The following is a 23,546-nucleotide window of genomic DNA, read 5'->3' on the forward strand; positions in this document are numbered from 1 at the left end:
TGCAGAAACTTTGCAAGTACATATATTTATAGACAAACATATACATAGAAATAGTAAGAAGCAAATTTATAGACTTCTCTGGAGAAAATATAAAGCATCAAAGTTTATAACATACTTTTCCCATAATCTCTTACTGAAAGGACATTGAAAAAGAAGGCTCCCCTGAATGAAGAGACACCAATTTTGCATTTGTTCGTCACTTCAAACCTCATTCTGGTTTCAGGTGACAATTTTAATGAAAAGGCCACCCTTTTTCTCTTCCTAGGTATGTTCCCCACCAATTGCCACTCCCATCGCATCTTTAGGAACCCAGCAATCCAAGAGGAATCTCTTCTCCATGGACCATACCCATAAATAAGTATATCTACATCAGAAATGCTATATAAGGTGCTTCCCAGATTGCTGCAAAGTCCACCCGTGAAGATCTTTACCCATGAGTCACAGCAAAAGTGGGCAGAACTTCTAACAGTGGTTCTCAACCATATTTGCACATTAGTGTCACCTGGGGGTACACACACACACACACACACACACACACACACACAGGTATGTATTATGTCAGAGCTCTACCCTAGACCAGTGGAATTAGAATCACTAAGGATAGCTCCAAGAAGCACCCACATGATTCTAATGAGCAACGAGGGCCGAGAACCACTAGCCAGAACCTTGCTTCTCTAAGTGTGGTCTGTAGACCAGCAGCAACCCCTGGTTGCTTATTAGAAATGCAGAATCTCAGGTCCCTCTTGAGATGGACTGAATTGGAATGTGCAGTGCAATACCATCCACAGTGACCTGTGGGCACAGTAAACCATGAGAAACCCCGGCCTAGAGGAGTCTTGCACTATGGGGGCAGGCTCCAAGTAAGACTCACTGATGAGATGAACCAACCCCGCACCTTAGGGATCGTACTTCAGCTAGCTGTGTAAATGCACTAAATGTGCAGTAATCCCTCAGACACCAGCAGAAACCACTCCCTGCACCGGATGGAAAGTGAGCGGTCAGTTCTACCATTGTATGCAGCAGGGCATGACATCACAACAGGGCATGATGTCTTGATGTAAAGTGCCTACAAGTAAGTCACAGATGCACCAGATTCCCAAGTCATTGGATCTACGGAGGCAGGAGATGGGACTGGGGAAAGGTTCAAAGGAAACATTTACTCTCTGTAACTGATATTTTTATAAACCTAAAGTTTGTCAGATTTTTTTTTTTTTTAAAGAAGTCTGTCCACGGAGTCTAAAATGTTTCTCTCCTCCATATAACAAACATTTCTTTTTTTAGATGTGTAAATTCTCTGTAGTCAAAGGTCCATTGCAACAAGACCTCCACCCTTGGGAAATTATGTAATTCTTACATTCCTCCATTTCTTGCTTGCTAACCACCCTTCTAAGAATTCCCTCACAGAAAACTAGAAAGCCATGAAAATAGCTCATGCTCTCAAGTGCAAAATGGAAATGCTGCTATTGGTGAACATGTGGAAGACCACAGCTGGGAGAAGCAGGGGCAAAACCTAAGGGAGGTAAAAGAACTTGAGGGTACCCTCAGAGTGCAGCGGATTTAGCCCTAAGAGGCATAACTGCAGGTAAAGAAATAACAAATTTAGTTCAAATTTACTTGACGTTGAGCTCCAAAATTACCCCAAGGAAATTCAAGATAAGGTCATTAATTTAAGTAGTTTCTACAAAACAAAAGGAAACCAGTATTAGCTCCCTGTGTAGCCACTCTCATTCATGGTCATTCAAATGGCCTCTCCCATGTCTCCTTTTCTTCCCTTCTACTCTTCTGACCTGATACAGACTGTATCAGTTCTGAACTGACTAGAGAGTAAAGATCTGATTTGCAGCAGAAACAGAGAGACAGAGAAGCAGATAGACTGAAACCCAGAGAGACAGACAAAGAGGGGAAGAGAGAGAGAACAGGAACAATACAAGAAACAATTAAGAGGGAGCAAAGGTGTTCAAACTATTTAGCTAGGAGTTAGCCCTGAGCCATATATCAGAAGCTGATGGGGTTCTTTTAAAAATTACCAATTCCCAGGGGCCCACCCAAAGCCAAATAAATAAGAATCTTAGGATAGAAGCAGTCATTTGCATTTTCAAAAACCTCCCTCCAGTGATTCTGAGACAGACGGAGGGCTGGAATCCCAGTTGTGAGGAAGGATTCTAACATCAAAACATCACTTCTTAATTTTTAATGTATATTTTTAACGTTCTGGATACATGTAAATCATTCCCTAATACACTTTACTAGCACTGCCTGACTTTTCCTTCTTACTGATTTTATTTGTCAACCTAACTCATACAGATTACTTTAAAATTCATATACTACTACCATGCTTAAAATGGAAACACGGCAGCAGTCTGTCCTACCTCAACGTCCCCCCTCAAACCCACTTCCTAAAGGCAAACTACTTTTAAAAATTCTAGCTATCTCTTTTGATATTAAATTTCATATTCCTAAACCCACCTATAAATCATAAAATAAGAAGGAGCCTATACAAACAAGAAGAAACAGATATTAGAAGTTTAAAAATAAGATGGCCAAAAAAGAAAGAGCAGATGATAAAGCAGAAATAAAAGCAAAAAGATAGAAGAGAGGAAACACGATTAGAGGATTAGTCCAGCAGGCATTCCATGCTATTGGCCTTATGTTCCGTCATACTAGAAAGAGTGTTCATGTCTATCTGTATTCAAGAGTAAGGTGCTAAAATGCTGACTGCAAGCTGTATACTCATGGAATCGAGGGAAGAGGGTTGTTGCCTGGTGGGTTCACTTTAAGAAGAATGGGTAGTAAGTCAGTTTCTTCAGTGTGGGCTTTCAAGGTCAGTATCTGTAGGTTTCCCCTCTAGGACTGTTCTTTATAGGCAAACAAGAATCCTTCAATACCCTGCCTGGTGGTTAATTACCTCTCTCTCCTAGGACTAGACAGAGGAAAAAAAGCACGGGGTCTCACTGTATAGTATGCAGGGTCTCATTAAATTCCTCTGTTTTCACTGAGCATTTCACCTTTTTAAAAAATTATTTATTTATTTATTTATTTTTGCCTGGTAGCTCTAAATCCAAACTATTAATTAATTTACTTCAGCTTCATCAGAAAAAAATATCCAGTGTCCAGCAAGGGCTTCATCCTGCTGTATGAGATGGGGAAAGTGAACTGAGGGCTGGTCGTTTTCACAGACTTGCAATCACTCCCTTACTTTCAGCCCCACTCCAGAGCCTCTCATTCCGGAACCATCTGGGAGATAAATTAGCTGTTTCTTCCCAGGATCTACTCCCAACTTCCTTTCAGGGCACTTAAGAGCCAACTTTCCCCACTATACTAAGTCCACTGCCACCGGGTGTTTGCTTTTCGTCCTCTGAAAATGTGTCAGTGTCTCCCATCTGCTGTTGCCGCTTCTCACATTCACACCATCACTACAGGGGGGTTTCGGCAGGAACTGACTGTAAACACACGTTCAGCCCACCAAAGTCTAACCTAAAGTCCCCAGAACCAAATCTTATAAACACAGAAACTGCCCCCAAAGATGAGCCTTTATCAATTTTTAAAACACTCAAAGCTTTTCTGTTTTCACAGTTACACCAGATCAGCTAAGATACTTCTCCAATTATTTTAATATTTATCATCATTTCCTTTTTTTAATCATAAAAAAACTGTATCCAAGAGAACCCTTTTCTGGATACCACATTTGGTATTGACTCTTTAATTGAGCCTTAGAAGACAGTAGAATTCAGAATATTAGATTATGATTAAATGAAGAAAATATAGGTGTTTCATGCAATAAAGCTATTATCATTGATTCCTTCTTGCCATCCAAATCTAGTCTAAGGTGGTGGCCTGAACTGAAAGGTATTTGCCTCAATAACATGCTGCTATATAATACGACTCCTACACACAGTCATCATCAATACTGGAATCTTAGCTGTTTTGCTTCTAAAGGCAGGCAAAGGGGGTTAATCAGAAAGTTTTAAAAATAATTAAGTATGAGGATTTTTCTCATATCCAAATGATCACAATTTTTCACTCCCATCCAAAGGACACAAATCTGAAGACTCTTAACCTGAAGACTTTGATCTTTAAGACTGAAAACCCAGGACTTGTCCTAAACACTAAATTCAGTTACAGAAATAAAAAATAACAACAGAGCAAAATACTAATATTACATTTTTAAATCTAATTCCACTCAAAAGGAACACATATTTTGGACGTGTCAACACTTATAATTGCCTCCTGTTACTACTCATGACTTCCCTGAAAAGAAAACCAAGAATCTAACGAAAAAGATTTCTATGGGGAGAAAAAATTATGTTGTTCTACATCTCAAGCTGGTTGGTAGTTACAAGTATGTTCACTTTTTAATAATTCATTGAACTATATATTTTGCATTTCAAAAGTTATATATGTGCTGTATTTTATAATAAAAATTACTTTTTAACAGTTAAAAGAAAAGTGGATAGAAAGTCAAAAATTTCATTTTCATGAAACACAGTTATAATATCTTACTTGTCTAAAATTATTATATTGATACAGATAAAGAGGAAAAAGTCATCATGATTTATCTTAATTGCCTAAACCAGAGTCTCATCAAGTTTTCACAGTCATCGTCAGATGAGGAAACTGAGGAATTGAATAATTAGTAAGGTTACTAATAGTGATGGAATCAGCACTAATTCCAAGTGCTGTATGTCCAATTAAAAGCTCCGTAAACATTTTTTTTTAAGATTTTTATTTATTTATTTGACAGAGAGAGATCACAAGTAGGAAGAGAGGCAGGCAGAGGAGGAGGAAGCAGGCTCCCTGCTGAGCAGAGAGCCCGATGCAGGACTCGATCCCAGGACCCTGAGATCATGACCTGAGCCGAAGGCAGCGGCTTAACCCACTGAGCCACCCAGGCGCCCTCCTTAAACATTTTTTTAGGGAAGATTTTTTAAAAAGATTTTTATTTATTCATTTGTCAGAGAGAGAATGAGAGAACATGCACACAAGCAGGGGGAGAGGCAGACAGAGGGAGAGGGAGAAGCAGGTTCCCCGCTGAGCAGGTGGCCTGATGTGGGACTTGATCCCAGGACTCTAGGATCATGACTCAAGCTTAAGGCAGACGCTTAATGACTAAGCCACCCAGGCATCCTTCCTTAAACATTTTACGAGGAGAAATAACATTCCCACTTTTCCAAAGTTTGAATTCACAAACAGGGTATCAATGCTGATGGTTCCTGCTCTGATGTCTGTGAGTTTCCTGAGATCTCCAGGAAGGAAGCAGAGATGCACTAGGTCTGGCTGTGAAACTGATTAATGAAGGACGGTTCTTAGTCATTTCACTTACACCTCGACTTAATGTAAAAATGCACCTGCTGCCTCAGAAGTTACTTTAACTCAAGTGCAAACAAGGAACCTATGAGTGATCAATAACCGTATGTTCAAAGAGAAAAACATCTTGTTCCCACTCACAAAGCTTCCAAAGGAGGGATATTCCCTGTCCACTCCTGTCTTCTTGCCCCACACCATACTCTTCCCTACAGTGGCAAAACGATTTATTTGGTTAGTGTGTGGCAACAGTTTCTCAGTTCTCAAATGGATGGAGTTTTTCTGTGAAAGACACTAAACATGAGAGTTTTGGCGTCTTTCTCTTTTTCTCTTGCTAGGCTGCGAAAGGCAGAGACCTGGGTATTTTTCCTCTTCACCTCAAACTTTCCATCCCCCATGTTATTCCAAAGTCTACATGAGGGTAGAGGTGCACAAGGCCATTTTGAACTTCACACCAAGCTATGTCCTCCAATCTAGCCTTCATCAATAAAGAAGCTAGTTTTGGGCCATCTGTTGATAAGCATCAATGGGGAATGTTTTTTATTTCATGTTTTTTAATTCATGAGGAAGAGCTACTGCTTTTCATGGGTCCTCCTCAAAGATACTATCACCGGCCTTTGGGTTAGAAGACAGAGGACATAGACCTGATCCCACAGTTCTCCTCAATGAGTTTCTGTGCCCACAAACACCAGTGTTCTAACATCAGGAAGTAGGCAAGCTGAGTGGAAGCTTTCTAAACTCTTGTTCCATGTATATTTTAATGACTTCTATGGCTCTAGAGGAAAATACTAAACTGAGATTGAGAGATTCTGGCCCCTTCCAGAGCTGGCTCTGTCACACGTCACACTCTGTCACAAGTCATAATCCTTGTAGAAAGTCTTTAAAAGACTTTAGCTTCCCCATCTTTTAATTGAAGGAATAACTTCCCTATTTTTTAAGGTACTTTCCAACTCTAAAGTTCAGAAAGGCTTTAATAAATGCATTCCAGAATTTTAAAAAACAGACTTTGATACATATGTATATATTAGTCAAATATATGAATACATAATGTATAATAATGTATACCTTGGTCTCATAGTTCCTGAAGATCAATGCCCTTCTGCCTCATGGCTGTGACACCTCACCATTCTCAAGCTCAGCGACATTTTGAGTTTCCATCATCACTCATAATTGACCTCTCCAGAATGCCAAGCTACTCTAAAACTTCCCTGGGCCCTCTGCCACCAGCCCCTGAGCATCCTCTCCTACTTCTCCCTTTCTGCTCTCCCTGCTGAACCAGCTGCTACACATTCCACTCTCCTGCCTACTGCCTCCTCTCCCAGCCCAGCAGCACTATCTCACCTTCTCCCTACTCCACCCAGATGGAAACGGTCGTGCCAATGATACACACACCACCTCCACTTCCCACTTTCTGAGCACTGCTGAAGAGAGTCAGGAAAAAAGGGAAGATTCCTTCCACCACTGGTCAGGCCTGGCCACCTCTGGCTCCCTGTGGCACTCCAATGTGAAGCTACTCCAAACTCTTCCCCTTCCCAACTTGACCCCTTACCCCCCAACTTTCTTTAAGCCAATCAACCAGCCTCCTTCATTATTATTCCTGTTTCCCAAGGGAATAGATCCATTTCAGATGCAGCCACCTCCCTCCCAGCTCCCAACTTCTCTTTCTAGAGCTGTGTCTTTTTGTCTCTGTGTCCCATCTGTTTTTCCATGAATAAAATACCTGTGCCATGACCTGGGTGATCAAAACATTTGTTACTCAAAAAGGGACCTCTTTTCGAATAAAAGTAGGCATCATTTTTTCCAGGTATTTGTGATATTTGTCCAAACATTAGCCCATAAATAAACTGGGGTAACAGGTATGAACCAAGAGTGCCCTGGGCCATCAGGACATATGGCCACTCTCTCTTGTTCCTAACCCTCCTCACTCGTGGAGGGCCTGGTGCAGTAGTTACCTTCCCACACCCTCTCCTGATTTCTAGGCCCTTCCTTTCCATGGACAGCCACAACACTCACAGGCCCTTCTTATGCTTTTGTTTTTAGCCACTGGGCTCTCAGATTTTCACAGTGCAATCACAGTTTATACTCTCTCCATTTTCTTCCCATTCAGGTACCCCTTAGGCACTTGTCTCTGACTTGTCTTCACTGCCCAACTGACCCTGTCCTCAAAGGCTGCTGACAATGGTCTCTCTGGCATGTCTACTGATCTCTTCCCAGTCATTGATGTCTGCCCTGCCACCCTATCAGCCTCCACCAACCCTCCTCTCTCACCTTCCCTTACCCGGCCTTCTCCTTCTTCTCCTGCTGCTTTCTTCTCAGCATCCTAATAAGCCCACAAATACTGGTTTTTCCAAGGCTCTGCCCCAGCCTTTTAATCTTTTCACCCACACTGTGAACCTTTCTCACAACTTAATCCCTTCGTAAGGATGCCCCAAATTTCCTCTATTTGCAGTGGCTCCCATACATCTGGATGGTTCACAGGCACACAAATATAAGCATCCAAATCCAAACTTCTCATCACTTCCATTAAAGACAAACACTGACGACACACTACTAGCAAGCGCCTTTACTAATGGTTCTTCTTAACTAGTTGAATTCCTGCCATTGCTGTCCAAAGTCACTCAGCTTCCATCTTTGACTTCTCCCTCAACTCCTTCATCTAATTAGTCATCAATCCCTGTCCCATTTACTTCTATGGTGTCACACCCAACCCACCAGCTCCCACCCTAATTTGTATTCTCCGTTGCGTCTCTTCTGGAGCATCTTAATAGCTTCCTAACTGGGACTGCCCATGGCTCCTCTGACTCAGATTAATCTTCTTAAAGCACAGCTCTCGTCACATCACTACCCACCCCCCCCCACACACCAATACACATGTCTTAAAATACCTTTGATGGTGATCTACTGCCTACGAACCAGGCTCCTTAGGATCGTCACAGTACGGTCCTCAGCTTGCCATGCAGCCTTCTGCCCCACTATCCTGCCCCCAGGTTCCTCACCCTCCAGCTTAACCACATTCCTCTCTATTCCTGGATATACTCATGCATCCTTTCATTCAAGTCTTAGTATAGGCTAGTTCCCATAGCTCTGCCAGCTGAAGTCCTACTAATCATTTAAGGCCTTGCTCAAGATGTCTTAATTGTCTTAATTAAGCTTTCCCTCTCTGAAATCACAAAGCATTTTCTTTGTGCATCTCTCACAGTTCTTCCATGTAATACAACCTTTGGTTACCTGTCTTATGCTCTTTACATGACTCTCAAGCCTCTTGAAGTGTGTCAATGTCTGATTAACCTGTAGACTCCTTATACTACTGCTTTATATATAGTAAGATGAATGAGAGGCTGAAGTATTCAAGTTAACTCAGTACCCATCATATGTCATAAAAGAATGAAAAAGTACTTAATATCATCAAAGTTAATTATGCTAAATTGTTAGGAAAGCCCAGAAACAAACCACTTCTGCTGTTAGTTCAAGGATATATGAATATTAGATCATGGATCTATGAACCATTTTGCTTAGACTAACACTGCAGGAGAATTGTGCATTTTTTACTGATTCCTTAAACTACAGAGATGTTTAGAGATAGACCAGATCTTAGAGATCCTTTAATTCTCCCCCAACCCCTTGTCCTATCCCAACCACCAATGCTCCAGTCGAGAAAACCAAAGCTTTGAGAGATGAAGCTGCTCCCAGGATCACATAAATCAGAAGTCATAATTGTAGCCATTACCATTCATTATGGGCCCAGTTATACCAGACACTGGACAAATGTTATCCCAGCCCCATGACAATCCTTAAAGGGATCACCTAAGAGATGAGAGAATGCTCAAATAAGCAAAGTAACTTGCTACAGAGAGCCCTGACTGTTAGGGGCAGAGCCGAGACCAGCCCCAATTCTATTTGGCTGTCGTGTCTAGGTTTTACTAATTGGACACTGTGGCAGAGGCAAGACCTACCAGCTGTCTTGACTCCTATCTCCTACTACTTCTCCAGTGAATAAATATGCCAACTAAGCAAGCACACATACATATAGTTGTGAGCCATTTTGTTTGAAACCAGAGGCATGAAAACTAAACAGTAGTTTCATTACTATGAATGTTCTAAGGTTAATTACTGCCAACATTCTGACTCTTTTCAGAAAACTTCAACCTGGAAAATAGATATGTTTTCCTTTTTTATTTTTAAAGATTTTATTTATTTATTTGACAGAGAGAGATCACAAGTAGACAGAGAGGCAGGCAGAGAGAGGGAGGGAAACAGGCTCCCTGCTGAGCAGAAAGCCCGATGCGGGACTCGATCCCATGGCCCCCGAGTTCATGACCTGAGACGAAGGCAGCGGCTTAACCCACTGAGCCACCCAGGTGCCCCTTTCCTGTTTTTTTTTGTTGTGTGTGTGTGTTTTCCCTTTCAATTCTTAAGTATATTCCTCAACTTAAAATACCTTTACCCAAGGGCACCTGGGTGGCTCAGTGGGTTAAGCCTCTGCCTTTGGCTCAGGTCATGATCTCAGGGCCCTGGGATTGAGCCCTGCATTGGGCTCTCTGCTCAGCAGAGAGCCTGCTTCCTCTTTCTGCCGGCTTCTCTGCCTACTTGTGATCTCTGTCTGTCAAATAAATAAAGTCCTTAAAACAAAATTTGCCCAACCACATTTAGCAAGTATTTGTTGAGCTCCTTAATGTCCAAGGTACATGAGTGGGCACAAAGTTGAATAAAACATATTTTTACTCTGAGAATTCACAAGCAAGAGGCAGTCAATGGGCTAATAGTAGGAAACACACGGCCCCCACTTATGGGAGCTCTGGCTGATTTAGGGACTTCCAACAAGATGTCAAGACACTCAGTCCTAATCCCTGCTCTGTCTGCAGCCTTGGCGAGTCATCTCACTGTGTCTCAGTTTTCTCAGCAAAGAGACGGGTACAAAAGAATGAATCGTGCTAAGTAGTTTCAAGGTCCTTGTTAGCTTTAAATTTCCATTATTGCTGAGATTACTCTTGAAATCAGATTATGTTTTTAAAATCGATCACAACAACTGTGGGGGAAAAGGCACTGCTGCATGCCCGCCCTTCTTCAACTTTGGAAGTACTGAGTTCTAAAAATATTGCTATAGGAGTAAAGCTGACCAATATCTTTCCACAGTTTATTTTTTACAATAATAAAAAGTAGGGGTGCCTGGATGGCTCAGTGGGTTAAAGCCTCTGCTTTAGGCTCAGTTCATGATTGCAGGGTCCTGGGATCAAGCCCCGCATCAGGCTCTCTGCTCAGCGGGGAACTCCTCTCTCTCTCTGGCTGCCTCTCTACCTACTTGTGATCTCTCTCTGCGTCAAATAAATAAATAAAATCTAAAAAAAAAAAAAAAAAAAAGAATATACTGAAGTTTACCCTCTAGGCAGGTAGCATCCAGCACTACATTTGAAATCTTCCTCCCTTATATCATTGAATGATTATACCTTTAATTCTAAGATGTTTAAAACATACTTTTGAGTAACTCCTTCTATCCACTCTGCTGTGGAGTTACTGACATTAACAACAACAATAAAGCAGAGGTAAGGTCTCTTGCACTCACTTAGTTATATTAATACTTCATATTAAGTGCTACTTACTATGGACCTTCCCAAGCTTCAGCTAAAGTTGAGGTTGGTGAAAACAGTGGGGAGGGAGGAACAGAGAACTATAAGTATTTCAAATATGAGTGAGAACATACAGCACTGTGGGAACTTGACTTTGTTGATTCCATTTCAATATCCTGTACTTCTTTTGCAAGTAGCACCATTTAATCACCCACAGTCTTCTACAGTAATACATTTTCTCTTGACAAAGCTCTATGTGCCTTAGCTTTCCTCACACTCAGCATCTTAGGAGGTGATGCTCAAACCCAGCTTGTGCTGTCTGTGAAAGAGCACAGAGGAGGAAATGAATCAATCAAAAGAAAACTGGAAGAAAAAAAAATACCAAAACTGTACCATCTTAGTGCCTTGCTCACAAAAGGCATTGACTTTCAATGGTCAAAGATAGCCCTAACAAGAAATTAGGAAAAAGAATTCCTTCATTCAGGAGTTAACAAATACTCAATGCCTAATATAAGCCCCGAACTGTTCTAGGTGCTAGAGTTAAAGACGGGAGCGAAACAAGCCAAAATCCTTGCCACAGTGGAGCTTATGTTCTAGTACAAAGAGACAGGACTCGAGACAAAATAAAATCATTTCAGATAGTGATTAAGGGCCATGGAGAAAATAAAATAGGATTGGGTGTGCTTCCTGGGGTAAGGGGTGAAAAGATATTTAAGGTGATCAAGAGGGCCTTTTCTGAGTAGATGCCATTGGACCCGAGTCCTGAATGATAATAAAACTGTACTCTTAATCCTACAAATGTGGAGTGAGGTGGGAATGAGTCAAGTTAGTCTTTAAGTGTGGTCACAGTGGTTAAAAGTTCTGTATTAATGGCAAACTAAGTTCCTTTTTGGATTTGGCGTAAAACACACACACACACACACACACACACACACACCACCACCACCACCCCCCCCCCCCAAAGCCTAAATCTTTAAGTCTCCTGCTTAGGAGCCACTTGTTTTTATTTTAAGATCCACTAACTTTTAAAGTTTTTGCTAATTACTTTAGCGGTACTTAACCACAGGCGATTACTAGAAGGACTGCTTCAGAACCCAATACCTCACTTGACACCAACCAAATTCTGAAGGAGACAGGACCCAGCATCGCTGCGAATCAGCGCTCCTCCACCGACTCCTTAATGCAGCCAGGTGTAATCCTGCAACCCTTCCAAGAACGGGAAGCAAGATTCGGGAAATCTGGGGTACCTGACACCCCAAAGTTCCCCCAAATTGTGTAAGAAGGGGAAAAACAAGCCGCCGTTCTTTTGCATGAACTCTCCCCCGCCCCTCCAGGCGTCATCGCTGCAGAAGGGCGGCTGTCCCTGGGTCAGAGGCACACCGCGAGTACGCGCGCGTGTGTACCCCGCATGAATCATCGGCGCCCGGTCCGCGGGCGATGATTCATTCACCGCCCTGGAGCTCACGGCCACACGTTCCGGGCGTACTATGACCGCCGCACACGCAGCTTCCTTAATATTAAACAAATGTTTCAAAGTACGAATGCCTGGAGCCAGAAACGTGTAGACCCAGGCCAGGCGGCGGAGAGGAAACAGCAACATGCTTCGGCCGCTGCCCAAATGTTTCTGGGGCCGGGAGGGGAGCGGCGGACACGTCCGCCCGTCCCTCCCGGCCCCCGGCCCCCCGGCCCCCAGCACGCGCGCCAGCGGCGCCCGCAGGGGGCGCGGAGGGCGCACAGGTGGGTCCCCGCCCGGCCCTGCCTCTCGCCCCTCCCCGCCACCCGACGAAGGCCGACGCACCCTCGCCAACGCGCCTCCCGCTCGCCCCTTCCCTCTCCGTGACATCTTATATAATAACCCGAGCTAATCAAAACGGAAGCGACGCGCGCTGCCGGGGCCAGTCTCCCGGCCCGGGCTGGATGCTCGCGCCCAAAGCCCGCGGCCCCCGAACTAGGCGCCGGGGCGCGCGGCTCCAGGGCGGGGGAAGGGCCCGAGCGCCGCCCCGGCTCGTCCCTCCTCGCAGAAGGCGCTGCTCCTGCCGGTCCCCGTCAGGAAGCCGCGAGCGTCACAAACTGCGTCAGCTTCTTCAAACACATTTCATGGTCTCCCTCCAGCCCGGAGCCGGCTGCTCCCGAGGCGGGGCCGCGGCCGGGGCTGAAAGGAGCCCCTCTGGGGAGGAGAAAGTTCCTCGGGGCCCTCCCCTCGCCCGCACCGCGCCCGGCCCCGCCGCGCCTCCAGCCCCTCTCCGCGCGACGCCCGCCCCGCCGCGCAGCCCGCCAGCCCGCGCCAATGTCAGCGTGGGCAACTTGTGACCCCCCGGGCGCCGGGCGGCCCCCTCCCGCCCGCCAGGCTCTCCCGACGCCGGGGGCCTTCCCCCTCCGCCCCCACCCCTGGCCCGGCGGAAAGCGGCGACGCCAGAAACTTCCCCGGGCCGCGCCGGGCGGGAGAGGCGCCCGGGTCCCCGCGCATCGCCCTTACCTTGCTCTCCCGAGGCCACGATCCGGGCGGGCCGCGCGGGGCGCGTGGTGCGCGAGCGCGCGCGCGTGGGGCGGTAGGTGAGGGAGCCCGCGCCGGCGGGGGCGGGGCGGGGCAGCGGGGGTGCGAGCGGCGCGGGCGGGTGGGGGGGCCGGCCCGGCGGGCGGGCGCGAGGAGACGGAGCCGGCGGCGGCGGCGGCGGGCGCGGGGCGAGCGCGCCGAGGGGGCGGAGGAGTTGCCGTGGGTTTGTTTACGCATTGCTGCCCGGCTCGGGGCACAGCCCGCACTCCCTGATTGGACACAAACTGGGGCACAGCCTCTCGCCGCCGCCCGCCAGGCCTCCTCGAGCAGCCGCCGCGCAGCTCCCGGAGCGCCCTGCCCGGCACGGCCCGCGGCGGCGCCCGGGCCTGGAGGGGACGAGCAGCAGCGGCCACCGGGGGCGGCCGTAGAGCCACTCGTGGGCCCAAGGCTCGCGATCGCCCACCTGTAGTGGCGCGACCTTGGCAAGGAGAAATTCGAAACTTCGGAGGCTGGAGACTTCGTCTCATTCAGCCGTAAAAGGGGCACTCCCCCCCACCCCCCAACAGACGGAGGAAGCTTGCCCTTGAATGGACAGAAAGCCGCAGCTCAATGTGCCCCTTCGGCGATGGTCAAGCCGAACCTTCCTCTACAAGCTCTCTCTCTCTGGGGGCTCGGTTTCTTCCCGGCCTCCAGCTTCTCTGCTTGTATTCTGTCCTCACGCAGGATTCAGGTTGCCATACCAGAAGTGACCTTGCCGCATGATGCCTAAGATCCCAGATGACTCCCCTGGCCTCAAACCCCAATTCCTTAGTCTCGGATCCATGGCTGTCTCCCCTTCACTGTCTCCCCTTCACTGCCCAACCCTCACCCCCAAAACCCTTGCCTGTAGACAACACCTTAGATGCCTCTGTTCTTTCAAGACTGATTTTGATCCTGTTCTGTTCTCTGCCCAAACCCCAGAAAACCCCGAAGGTCCCTCAGCTTGTCAAACCCTCGTAGGCTCAGCTTGTTTAGCGTCTCCTACCATCTCTGTGCCGTCTCCCCGAACCCCGTGCAGAATCCACCTCTTGCGGTTGGCATCAGTCTGGCTCAGTCAGGTGCCCACTCTGTGCCCCTACTAGTCTGCGGATTCTTTAAAAACAAGAGCCTGGTTTCAACATGGCCCTGGGGATGGGAGAGATGAACACTGTAAGAATAAAACCGTCACTGAGTGTCTGCAGCTCTGTCTGTACTGAAAAAAACTCAAGAGAGTCTCTATCAAGAGGGTCTCCTGATAGTCTGCAAACTCAGAAAAAAGCAGACACTTCCAAAAACTGAAACTGCCCTCCATTTCTGCCTGTGTCTTTGTGTTCTTCCCCACCACACTTAGCTATGTGCCATCTCTACTCATAATGGGCACTTGATAACCCTTGGGGGAATAAAACTGAGATGTTCCTTAAGCTCAGGCTCAAGGTGATTAAAGTGAGTATGGTCAATCATGGAGGAATAGACACGAATGGCCATGAACTCATTCATTTTACAGATAATTCCTAGGCTAAGAGTCCCTCAACTCTGAGTCAAACCCTGTGGAAGTAGACCCAGACCCTTCCTGACTCTTGGGATGGCTAGATTTCTTTCTCTCTTTAGATTCACTGCTTCCAGTCCCACTGGGAAGGCTGTCTTTAAACTCTAAGGGTAAATCCAAGTGAACATTTTCATTCCCAGGCAGTTCAATAGTGATGATTTATTGCTACGAATTAGGTACAAAGGTGCTGAGAGAACTGGAAGTGCCACCAGAGGAAGGTGAGGCAATCCTGAGATTAGCAACTGCTGGATGCACCTCCTCCCCTAGGGCTCAGGGGACAAAGGGAAGAAGCTGCCAGAACCAAGAAGGTCTTGCCCAGTGAGAGCTGGAGCCGTGAAGGAAGTAACAATGACTGCCGGAGGTCCCTCCCAAATCAGAGGAATCCCCTGGTTTCTTCCTCCCACCCTCCAGGGCCACCCAGTGGTAGAAAGCAGAAGCCAGTGGACAAGAGGACAGAGAGCAGGCAGGGGTCAGAGCAGAGTAGGAAAAGGAGGTGGAATAGAGAGCACAGTGGCAAGCCACTGGCGTTCCAAGCTTGGGCGAGGCACCTGCTTACCTCTGGGACTCTGGGATTCTGCAGGAGCAGAACAAACTTTCTTTCTAAGCCCCAGAACTCCCTTCCTCCCTCTGTTCCCCTTTTGCACTTTTTGCTTCTATTCTTCTGTCCTCTTTTCTACTATAATTCCCTTATATTTCTTTTTTTTCTCTCTTATTCTCTAGTTCTCATTTTTTTCTTCCTGTTCTAGTAGACATCCTCCTAACTTCTCTTTTCTCCCTGGAGTCTCTGCTCACCTCGGTTTGTCCTACTCCTTCCTGGGCAGGATGAAGCCTTCTTCAGCATGAAGGAGAGGAGCAGATTCCTATGGTAAGCCATGGAATTTGGAACTATGGTCCCCTCCAGACATCGTGCTAGATATTTAACATGTGGGATGTCATTTCATCTTCACCTTACCCACTAGCTGGGCGACGGTGAATATAACTTTGGTGGCTTCACTATTGCCCGTCGGAAGGAAGGCTTTGCTGGTTCAGGTCACCAACATCACTGCTCTTAGCTTTCTGCATCTGTGAGTGTCTCCCTCCACCCTTTCCTCTTCCTAACCCTATGTCTTTTCCTTCCACTACCTCAAATATTCCTCCCAAATCTCAACCCCCAACAGCCTAATAGATCTGCGCTCTAACTTGGCATTTTATCTGGCTTTTGAAAAGGTGGGTAGAATTCAATAAATAGAGATTGAGGAAAGGCCTTTTTGGTGGAACAGTGACTAATATGGTCCAGTTTGACTGAACAAAAGGTACAGCTGGGATCTAAGACTGGGTTTCAGATATTTGCCTTTACATTTCAGTTCTCTAAGACAGACTACTCAGAAACACAGATTAACCTTAAGAATACTGAGTGTGAGTATAATTCATGTAATTAGAATTGTAATGTTCTAAAGCCAGAAAGAAGTCAAGACATTGTCTGGCCCAACACGTCCATTTTTAAAGTGAATGACTTGAGGCCTAACAGACTTAGGTAACTGGAATATGACAGTAGCTAAATGCAGACATTCGAGTTTGACTACCTGTGTTCAAATGCCTGCTTTGACACATGTGAGATTATATGACCTTGAACTTATCTGTGTTTAAGATTTCTCCTCTATAAAATAGGAAATGAGAGAATCTACCCCAGTGGGTCGTCATGAGAATTCAGTGTTTTTACGGGTAAAACACAAAGCACAGTGCCTGGCATGTAGTCAGTCTCCCATAAATAGAGGTGTATATTATTAGGATTTCCCATGGCTATCCTGCTAGCCGGTATTTACCAGAGTCAGAACTTGTTCCCAAATCTTTTTGGCTATAATTGAGTGTTCTCTCCATTCCTAGAAGCTATGTCTTAGGGGGCTCGTTGAATGTCATCTGAAAACATGGTGCTCCTCCGGTTTGCCATTTAAAGAAGTTCTCCATTAGGCTCCCACTTGCTGTTCCTCTCCCTCCCCTGCTGCCCGCTCTAACACCGGCCTCAGCGATCCCACTGTACAATCAGGATGGACTGCGGATAGTGGAGTTCTGGCAGAAGGAGGCAGCAATCTAGCTTAAGAGCTCTGAGATAGTCAAATTTGACTAATCTAAATTTCAAAGAATGAAAAAGAATCATTGAATCAAATCCTGTAGCCTACTGAGTGGGAAACCTACCAGCTTCAGTTTGGATGGTTCCTTGGGGGAGTTCCCTGGGACCAAAAAGATGTCTTCCTTTAACCCATTGCCCAAGCCTTCAATATCTTGTGATGGAAGAGACTCTTCTTTGCCCCTCCACCTTTCCTTCCTGAGTCTCTGTTTCCACATTTCAGAACTCCCCATGAGTTTCATGTAGTTCACTTTCTGGATTGTAAGCTTCTTGAGGCAATGAACTCCCCCTTGACTTACCCTTTCATCTCTGGGACCTAGCTCAGGATCTGGGGTCGAGCAGGCACCCACGGCTACTGAACTGACTGGAGCGATGCCACACACACACACACACACGTCCTTGAAAGGGTTCCTCCTCCTCTCCAAATCTTTGTCTCCTCGGTTGACATCCTTAGCTAGTTGTTGGCCTGCTCCATTAATTCTCCAGAAAGCATTACAACAGCTGAATGTGAAATAAATGTGTATTTTACAATACAAACTGCATTCAAAGGGGGTTATTTTAATGGTGTAAATCCAGGAAGTATTTTAAGAGGGTCAGGAAGCCATTTTTGGGGGGCCAGCTGGACTTTCCTAACACCTTCACATCACACCACACACACGGAAACTTACCTCTCCTATAAATAAAGCTTATTTGACTCTCATTGTTACACATTTTACTTCAGATTTCTTAGGCTAAATTGTAGATGGCCCCCATTCTATATATGGCTGCATTAATTATCCTGCCTAAGTCACTTCTTAAAAGGCAGTTTTCTTTAATCTTAAAAAAAGTTAATCACTGTCCCATTTTTCTCTTTGACTTCAAAACCAGACTAATGACCTAATACCTTGATCACTCATTGACCAGTGTGCCACAGACCAGTACACAGAGAGCACTTAGTAAATGGTAATTATTTTATTATTATTATTATTATTTATCAGTATTATCACCTTAAAGCGAAGAGAAAAGCTCTTCATTGCTTTCCTTCCTGATTTTTTTCAGAAGTTGAGCTTTTTTTTTTTAAGATTTTATTTATTTATTTGACAGACAGAGATCACAAGTAGGCAGAGAGGCAGGCAGAGGGAGAGGAAGAGAAGCAGGCTTCCTGTTGAGCAGAGAGCCCGATGTGGGACTCAATCCCAGGACCCTGAGATCATGACCTGAACCAAAAGCAGAGGCTTTAACCCTCTGAGCCACCTAGGCACCAACAAGTTGAGCTTTAACATCACTTTAGGAAGAGATGGATAATTTATAGTAATCCAATTTTGCGGATACCACTTGTTTCTGCTTCCCAAAGAGAGGCTAGAAGGATGATTAGGGGTTATTGCACTCCTGGGGTCCTGTAATCAGCCTGGTCCTCTCCATCCCCACTCTGCCTTCCATAATATTCTTGATAAAACGGGAATCACGCAGGCCATCTCTGGCCCAAAAAGAGTTCATAGCGGTAGACCAAAGATTTGTTCTCTGATTGTGCTTAAAATTCCTTCAGGGCTTTCTCCTGCATGGACCAGAACATTCTCTGTCGAGAGCTGTTTGTTTTTCTGCTTTGGATGACAATTTAGAAAAGAGAGTTTCCCCGGTGGCTTCCCAGCAAATCATTCTTTTGGTCTCAACTATCATACTTCATTTCTTTCCCTTTGGGTACCTTTTGCACCTTGATCATCTAATGGTCTGATTTAACTTTCTTCTCTTTGATGATAGTAAAAACAAGCAAAACCTTTCATTACTAGTTTTAATGTCCCTTTCTGGGTAGGTGTTCTGTGAAATCATCTTTGGCTCACTGTATTTCTGCGTTGTACTGGACATACCAGGCCTTCCCTGCTCCCTTGCTTTCCTCAAGTGTCTCTTGCCCCCAACCCCCACCCCGAGCATCTTGTTGTTTATATTTGAACATCTGCAGGGTTTTTGGTTTGTTTTTTTTGTTTATTTATTTGGTTGTTGTTGGTTTTTTTTTTTTTTTTGATTCAGAGCAAAAATCGATCTTGGCCTTCCAATAATGAGATTTTCAAAGATCCTAGAATCATAAAATGTTAAAGCTGGGAGGACTTTAGCAGCTAACAGAGGCCAACTGATTCTTTTCATCATGATATACTAAGACTCAGAGAAGCCGAGTGTCAGGTACAAAGTTACATAGCCCATGGTGGTGGAAAGCTAGAACCAGCCGAAAGACTCCTGCTTCATTTGTTTCTTATGAGTTATATTATGATGACTGGAAATAATTATATGAGGAATTTATAAGTGTCTTCTTCCAACATGTTTACATTCTCACATCAGTGGTTTTCCTACTACATCTCCAGGAGACTCAGAGGAATAAGAATCCCACAATTGAAAATCAATGCAAGCATAGAAAGACACAACTTATAGACCTGGGACTATATCTCTTAATAATCATCTTTCTTTCCTAGCAGTTCTTTGCACAGTGCACACAGCAAATTTTCGACAATGATAATGAAGACAATGGTTGATGATGGCCAGGTATCACATTTCTATGCTGTTAGTCCTTTTCTACTTTTTGTTCCCAATAATTCCAGTTATTTCTGGGTTTCAAGCCTTCTGGAGTCCTGGCTCATTTAGCTTAGGTTTCTTTAAGAGGGTGATGAATGACTTTTCAACAGCTGCCTTGCATTGTGAGGGTGATAACTTCAAATGGTTAGCGACCTACCCTCAAACACACATGTACACATTTTGAAACTTTTCTGAAGTTAAGGAGATGTGTTCCTAAAATAATACCAACGATTGCATAAACAAAGCATTCTCTGGTCATGTAATCTGAAAATTACTAAGTGAAACAGAATCAAATAGTTTAGGCTTGGTCGGTTTGTTTTTACTGGAATTCATAGGATCTGTCAAACAGTAATGTGAACCCTGAATTTCTAAGGGAGGGTGGTGAAATATGTAGAATTTCCCAAACATGTTTGACCATCAAATCACTTATGGGACTGGTGTAACATAGAACAACCTGTAGGAAATGCTAAATATCCTTTGGGTTTCAATTAGAGTATATACAGTATTCCATTTGTTCTAAAACTATCTGTTTCATGTTAAGATATCCTTCCCTAGGGTTTGTTTTCTTGGATATAATGACTTAGCTAGTGCCTCTTCTGCTCATTATTTATCATTTTAGGATAGAGATGCCATTATTTCTCGGCCTGAATTTCTCTACACAGAGAAATTGTAGGTTGTTTAATTCTGACCTCATATCTGAGCTGCTCAATTCCCATAATTATTGCAACTGTCCTGCTATTTTCAAGGTGCAGGGTCAAAAAGGTAATGATAATTAGAGTAATGACAAGTAGCATGTCTGAGTGCATACAGTGGGCTAAATTCTGTCAAACAGACTCACGTGTAATATCCCACTTAATTGTCAGCACAACCCTATGAGATGGATATTATTATTTCATGTTACACATGAGGATTCTGAAGTGAGTTTAAGTAACTTAGCCCAAGAAGGTCCCAGGGAAGGAGGGGATGCTGGGATTGAACTGGATTGTGTTCTGCTCTTAAGGAGTCCAGGGCCCTGCCCTTCCAGTGTTAGTTCTACCACTGGAATCCTTTAAGAGCAGAGGTCATGAGGTCCAGACCTCAATAGAATCTTCTGTGCTTAACACAGCTCCTGGCATGCTGTAGCCAATTCTTCTTTGAAGAGAATGATGAAGCAATTTGCCCACGCCATTTGGTGAGTAGATGGTGGACCCAAGATTTGAACCATCTCCCATATCTTGTGCATCATGGATTTCCCACAAGGACCATGTTCTGTGTACCAAGTGAGCTCTCTTCCTCCCCTGAGGTTGCACTCACTAGGGTTTTGATCATCCCAGACAAGGCATTTTGTGTTCCCCCTCTACCCATCCGCCAACCACCTCACCTGCCACCCCCAGTACATTCATTCTTCCCTCTCCCAAACTGTGGTTCTGGACCTAGGGAACTAAATCTATCCCTAATGGCTAATACCTCGGTAAGCATGAAAGCACTTTTGCTGTCGTTGGATGCTAATTTTGTTGGAGGTGTTTGGGCGATGTTCTCAACCCTAGCACTTGGCATCTGGAAGCCCTTCCATATGTCAAAACCTTTCAGTGTAAAATGAAAAGGCTTGCATGGCTGGGGTGGTGGGGTACGCCCCCCCGTCCACGTGACCCCCATTTGCAGTTGGTTCCACACGTGGTTCTGTATCCCTGAGCTCCACCGAAACCCCCACCGGCTGCGCAACAGGGAACGCCTGGCAAAGTGGTTAGCCATGGTGTCTCTGTCCGTGACCTTGGCCTCTATGGCCTGCAGGCCCAGCAGCTGCCCCAACATCTCCGCTGGTTGGAACCCGACTTCCTCAGGTGGGTTTCCTCCAAGCTTCATCATGTCAGATTCAAAGGCCGCTGCTGAGAACCCCCACAAGAAGACCAGGACCTCTCCATACCCTGGTTCCAAAGTGGAGGGAAGCCAGGTCCCGGACAAGAAGGTAAGCTGGCAGGCTGAGTGGCTGGAGTACAAGCCTGTCCAGTACACAGCCAGTTCTGTCTTGACCTGGTCCATGTGGGCAGACCCTCTGGTGGGTGACAGGAACTTCTCTTCTAAATTCAATGAGGAGGGTGGGCATGTTGAAAGAAGGAGCCAAAATGGTTTGTATGAGGTGGAGAATGGCAGGCATAGAAATCCCGCAGGTTGGCCAGTGCTGGTGGGCAGAGGGCTTCTAGGGTGGTGGGGTCCCAATTAGGCTGCAGATCCCATCTTAACTAAGTGGAAAAATGATAGCAAGGGGAAGAAAATTATCCATCCTGCTTCTAAGAGGATTGTCCTGCAATTTGTAGCCATCAAAAGGAAGGACTGTGGAGAATGGACCATCCCAGGGGAAATGGTGGAGCCAGGAAAGAAAATTAGTACCATACTGAAGACAGAATTTGGGGAGGAAGCCATGAACTCCTTATAGAAATCTAGAGCAAAGACTTCGGAGCTGGAGAAACAGCTGCACAAACTATTCGATCAGTAACACTTGGTGTCTATAAAGGTTACATGGATGATCCCCGCAACACAGATAACTCGTGAATGGAGACAGAGGCTGTGAACTACCACGATGATACAGGTGAGATAACCGACTGTCTTCATCTGGAAGCTGGTGATGATACCCAGAAAGTGAAATGGGTAGACATCAATGATCAACTCAAACTTTACGCCAGGCAGTCCCAATTTATTCAATACATGGTTGAGAAATGAGGTGCCCATTGGAGGGAAGGCATGGACCCCAATGCCATGAATAGTGACTTGGAGTCTCCCAAAAGCCTTCAAATGGACATGGGTCTATATGAAACAAACAGCCCGGAACCTGTGCTGAACAGGGGATAGAGGGAACTTCTTTTGATGATTATTTGCAAAACTGTCCGCCCTGTGAAGGCTTTGTGTCAGGGAATAATATTTGAAAAATACAGGCATTCAGGATAAAAACCATTTTGGTTTTCCAATTGGAAGAGGAATATAGTCATTTGTTGTATACGTTGTATACTTGGCTGGTAATCACATTATGCAACTACTGCTCTTTGAAGAGTCATAGTTGATACAAAGATAACTTCTTACCAACTGTAGCCTTTTTTTTTCCAGCTAGTTTACATTTGTCACTCCCCACCCCCCCACCCCGCCACTGATGTGTTCGAGTGTGGTCTAATCTAATGTTGAACCTGATTTTTTGGGATAACATTTGTTTTTCAAGTTGAGCTTCAGGTGGACTTCTATTTATTGCCTTCAAGAATGAAAGCACTCTGGTTATTCTTGTTTTTAGGATCTTTAGTTTTATGGGAAAAGTTTCATCTCTATTTTACTTATGAATGAGCTAGAAAAATAAGACGCAGCAACAAAATGAGCTTAATATCCAGCCCTCTGGTTACAAGAACTATTTCTGAACAGAATGGACTAAGCTCAGGATATGTGTTTCCTCTCATCTCAGAAGACTCAATAAATGTGAATTTCTGTCATAAAGAAGTCTTTGTCAGAAGATGTATGTAAATCTCAACCTAATAAAAATACAGTTCATTTCTGCCTTTTCTCAATTAAAAAATAAAATATATATGTATATAAATAGAGAAGGTTTTAAAAGTCAGTTTGCAAACACAAAAATGCTCCTCTGACAATAAAGAATGAGGGATTCCAGAAGAATCAAATAGATCAGAAATACATTTCTTTCTTTTCTTGTCACCTAAGACAAACCTGTTAACTTCATTGGTATTTATTACAATGTATGGAAGATAAACTCAAGCCACTGCAATGTGCCTTTTATGGCTGGGGGGAGAAGAGTATTGCAGATGCTGATAACTTTGTAAGAAAACACCTCAGTAACAGTAGCAAATGGCTCTATTCACTTTCTATGTACACATACTCTGTGAAGTGCTTTATGTGTAATGACATTTATTTCTAAGGGATACCCTCTGAGGAGGGTACTTTAAAAAAAAATTTTTTTTTTAAATTAACATATAATGTATTATTAGCCCCAGGGGTACAGGTCTG

The 23,546-nt window shown here is 44.8% G+C and overlaps 2 protein-coding genes across 3 annotated transcripts in view; one reads left to right on the forward strand and one right to left on the reverse strand.

Annotated features, from left to right (window-relative positions):
• The window catches only part of PCGF5 (polycomb group ring finger 5), a 123,671-nt gene extending 110,217 nt beyond the window's left edge, over positions 1-13,454 (reverse strand). Inside the window, exon 1 of the mRNA XM_045068904.1 lies at positions 13,342-13,454. The gene's annotated coding sequence lies outside the window, so the exon portion shown is untranslated. The remainder of the gene's footprint in view (positions 1-13,341) is intronic.
• A 58-nt stretch (positions 13,455-13,512) lies between these two features.
• On the forward strand, positions 13,513-23,078 carry LOC101677079 (ADP-ribose pyrophosphatase, mitochondrial-like). 2 transcript variants are annotated; one of them, XM_013054741.2, is made up of 4 exons: positions 13,513-15,788; positions 20,674-20,739; positions 21,339-21,513; positions 21,863-23,078. In XM_013054741.2, the coding sequence occupies exons 1-4, from the start codon at positions 15,763-15,765 to the stop codon at positions 21,941-21,943; spliced, it is 348 nt and encodes a 115-aa protein (XP_012910195.1). In that variant the 5' UTR covers positions 13,513-15,762; the 3' UTR covers positions 21,944-23,078. The 2 variants fall into 2 exon arrangements, with proteins under 2 accessions (XP_012910195.1, XP_044924841.1); XM_045068906.1 differs by lacking the exon at positions 13,513-15,788 and adding an exon at positions 18,238-19,538.
• The last annotated feature ends 468 nt before the right edge of the window (positions 23,079-23,546 follow it).

The sequence above is a fragment of the Mustela putorius genome, unplaced genomic scaffold (assembly GCF_011764305.1).
Source record: "Mustela putorius furo isolate JIRA1106 unplaced genomic scaffold, ASM1176430v1.1 tig00003909_pilon_pilon_pilon, whole genome shotgun sequence".
Classification (NCBI taxonomy): domain Eukaryota; kingdom Metazoa; phylum Chordata; class Mammalia; order Carnivora; family Mustelidae; genus Mustela; species Mustela putorius.

Coding starts and splice junctions, on each gene's coding strand:
- LOC101677079 (XM_013054741.2), top strand. CDS start 15,763: ATGAAGGAGAGGAGCAGATTCCTATG. Junction 15,789..20,673: donor GAGAGGAGCAGATTCCTATG/GTAAGCCATGGA, acceptor TGCTTAACACAG/CTCCTGGCATGCTGTAGCCA. Junction 21,514..21,862: donor GCCAGGTCCCGGACAAGAAG/GTAAGCTGGCAG, acceptor TGCAATTTGTAG/CCATCAAAAGGAAGGACTGT.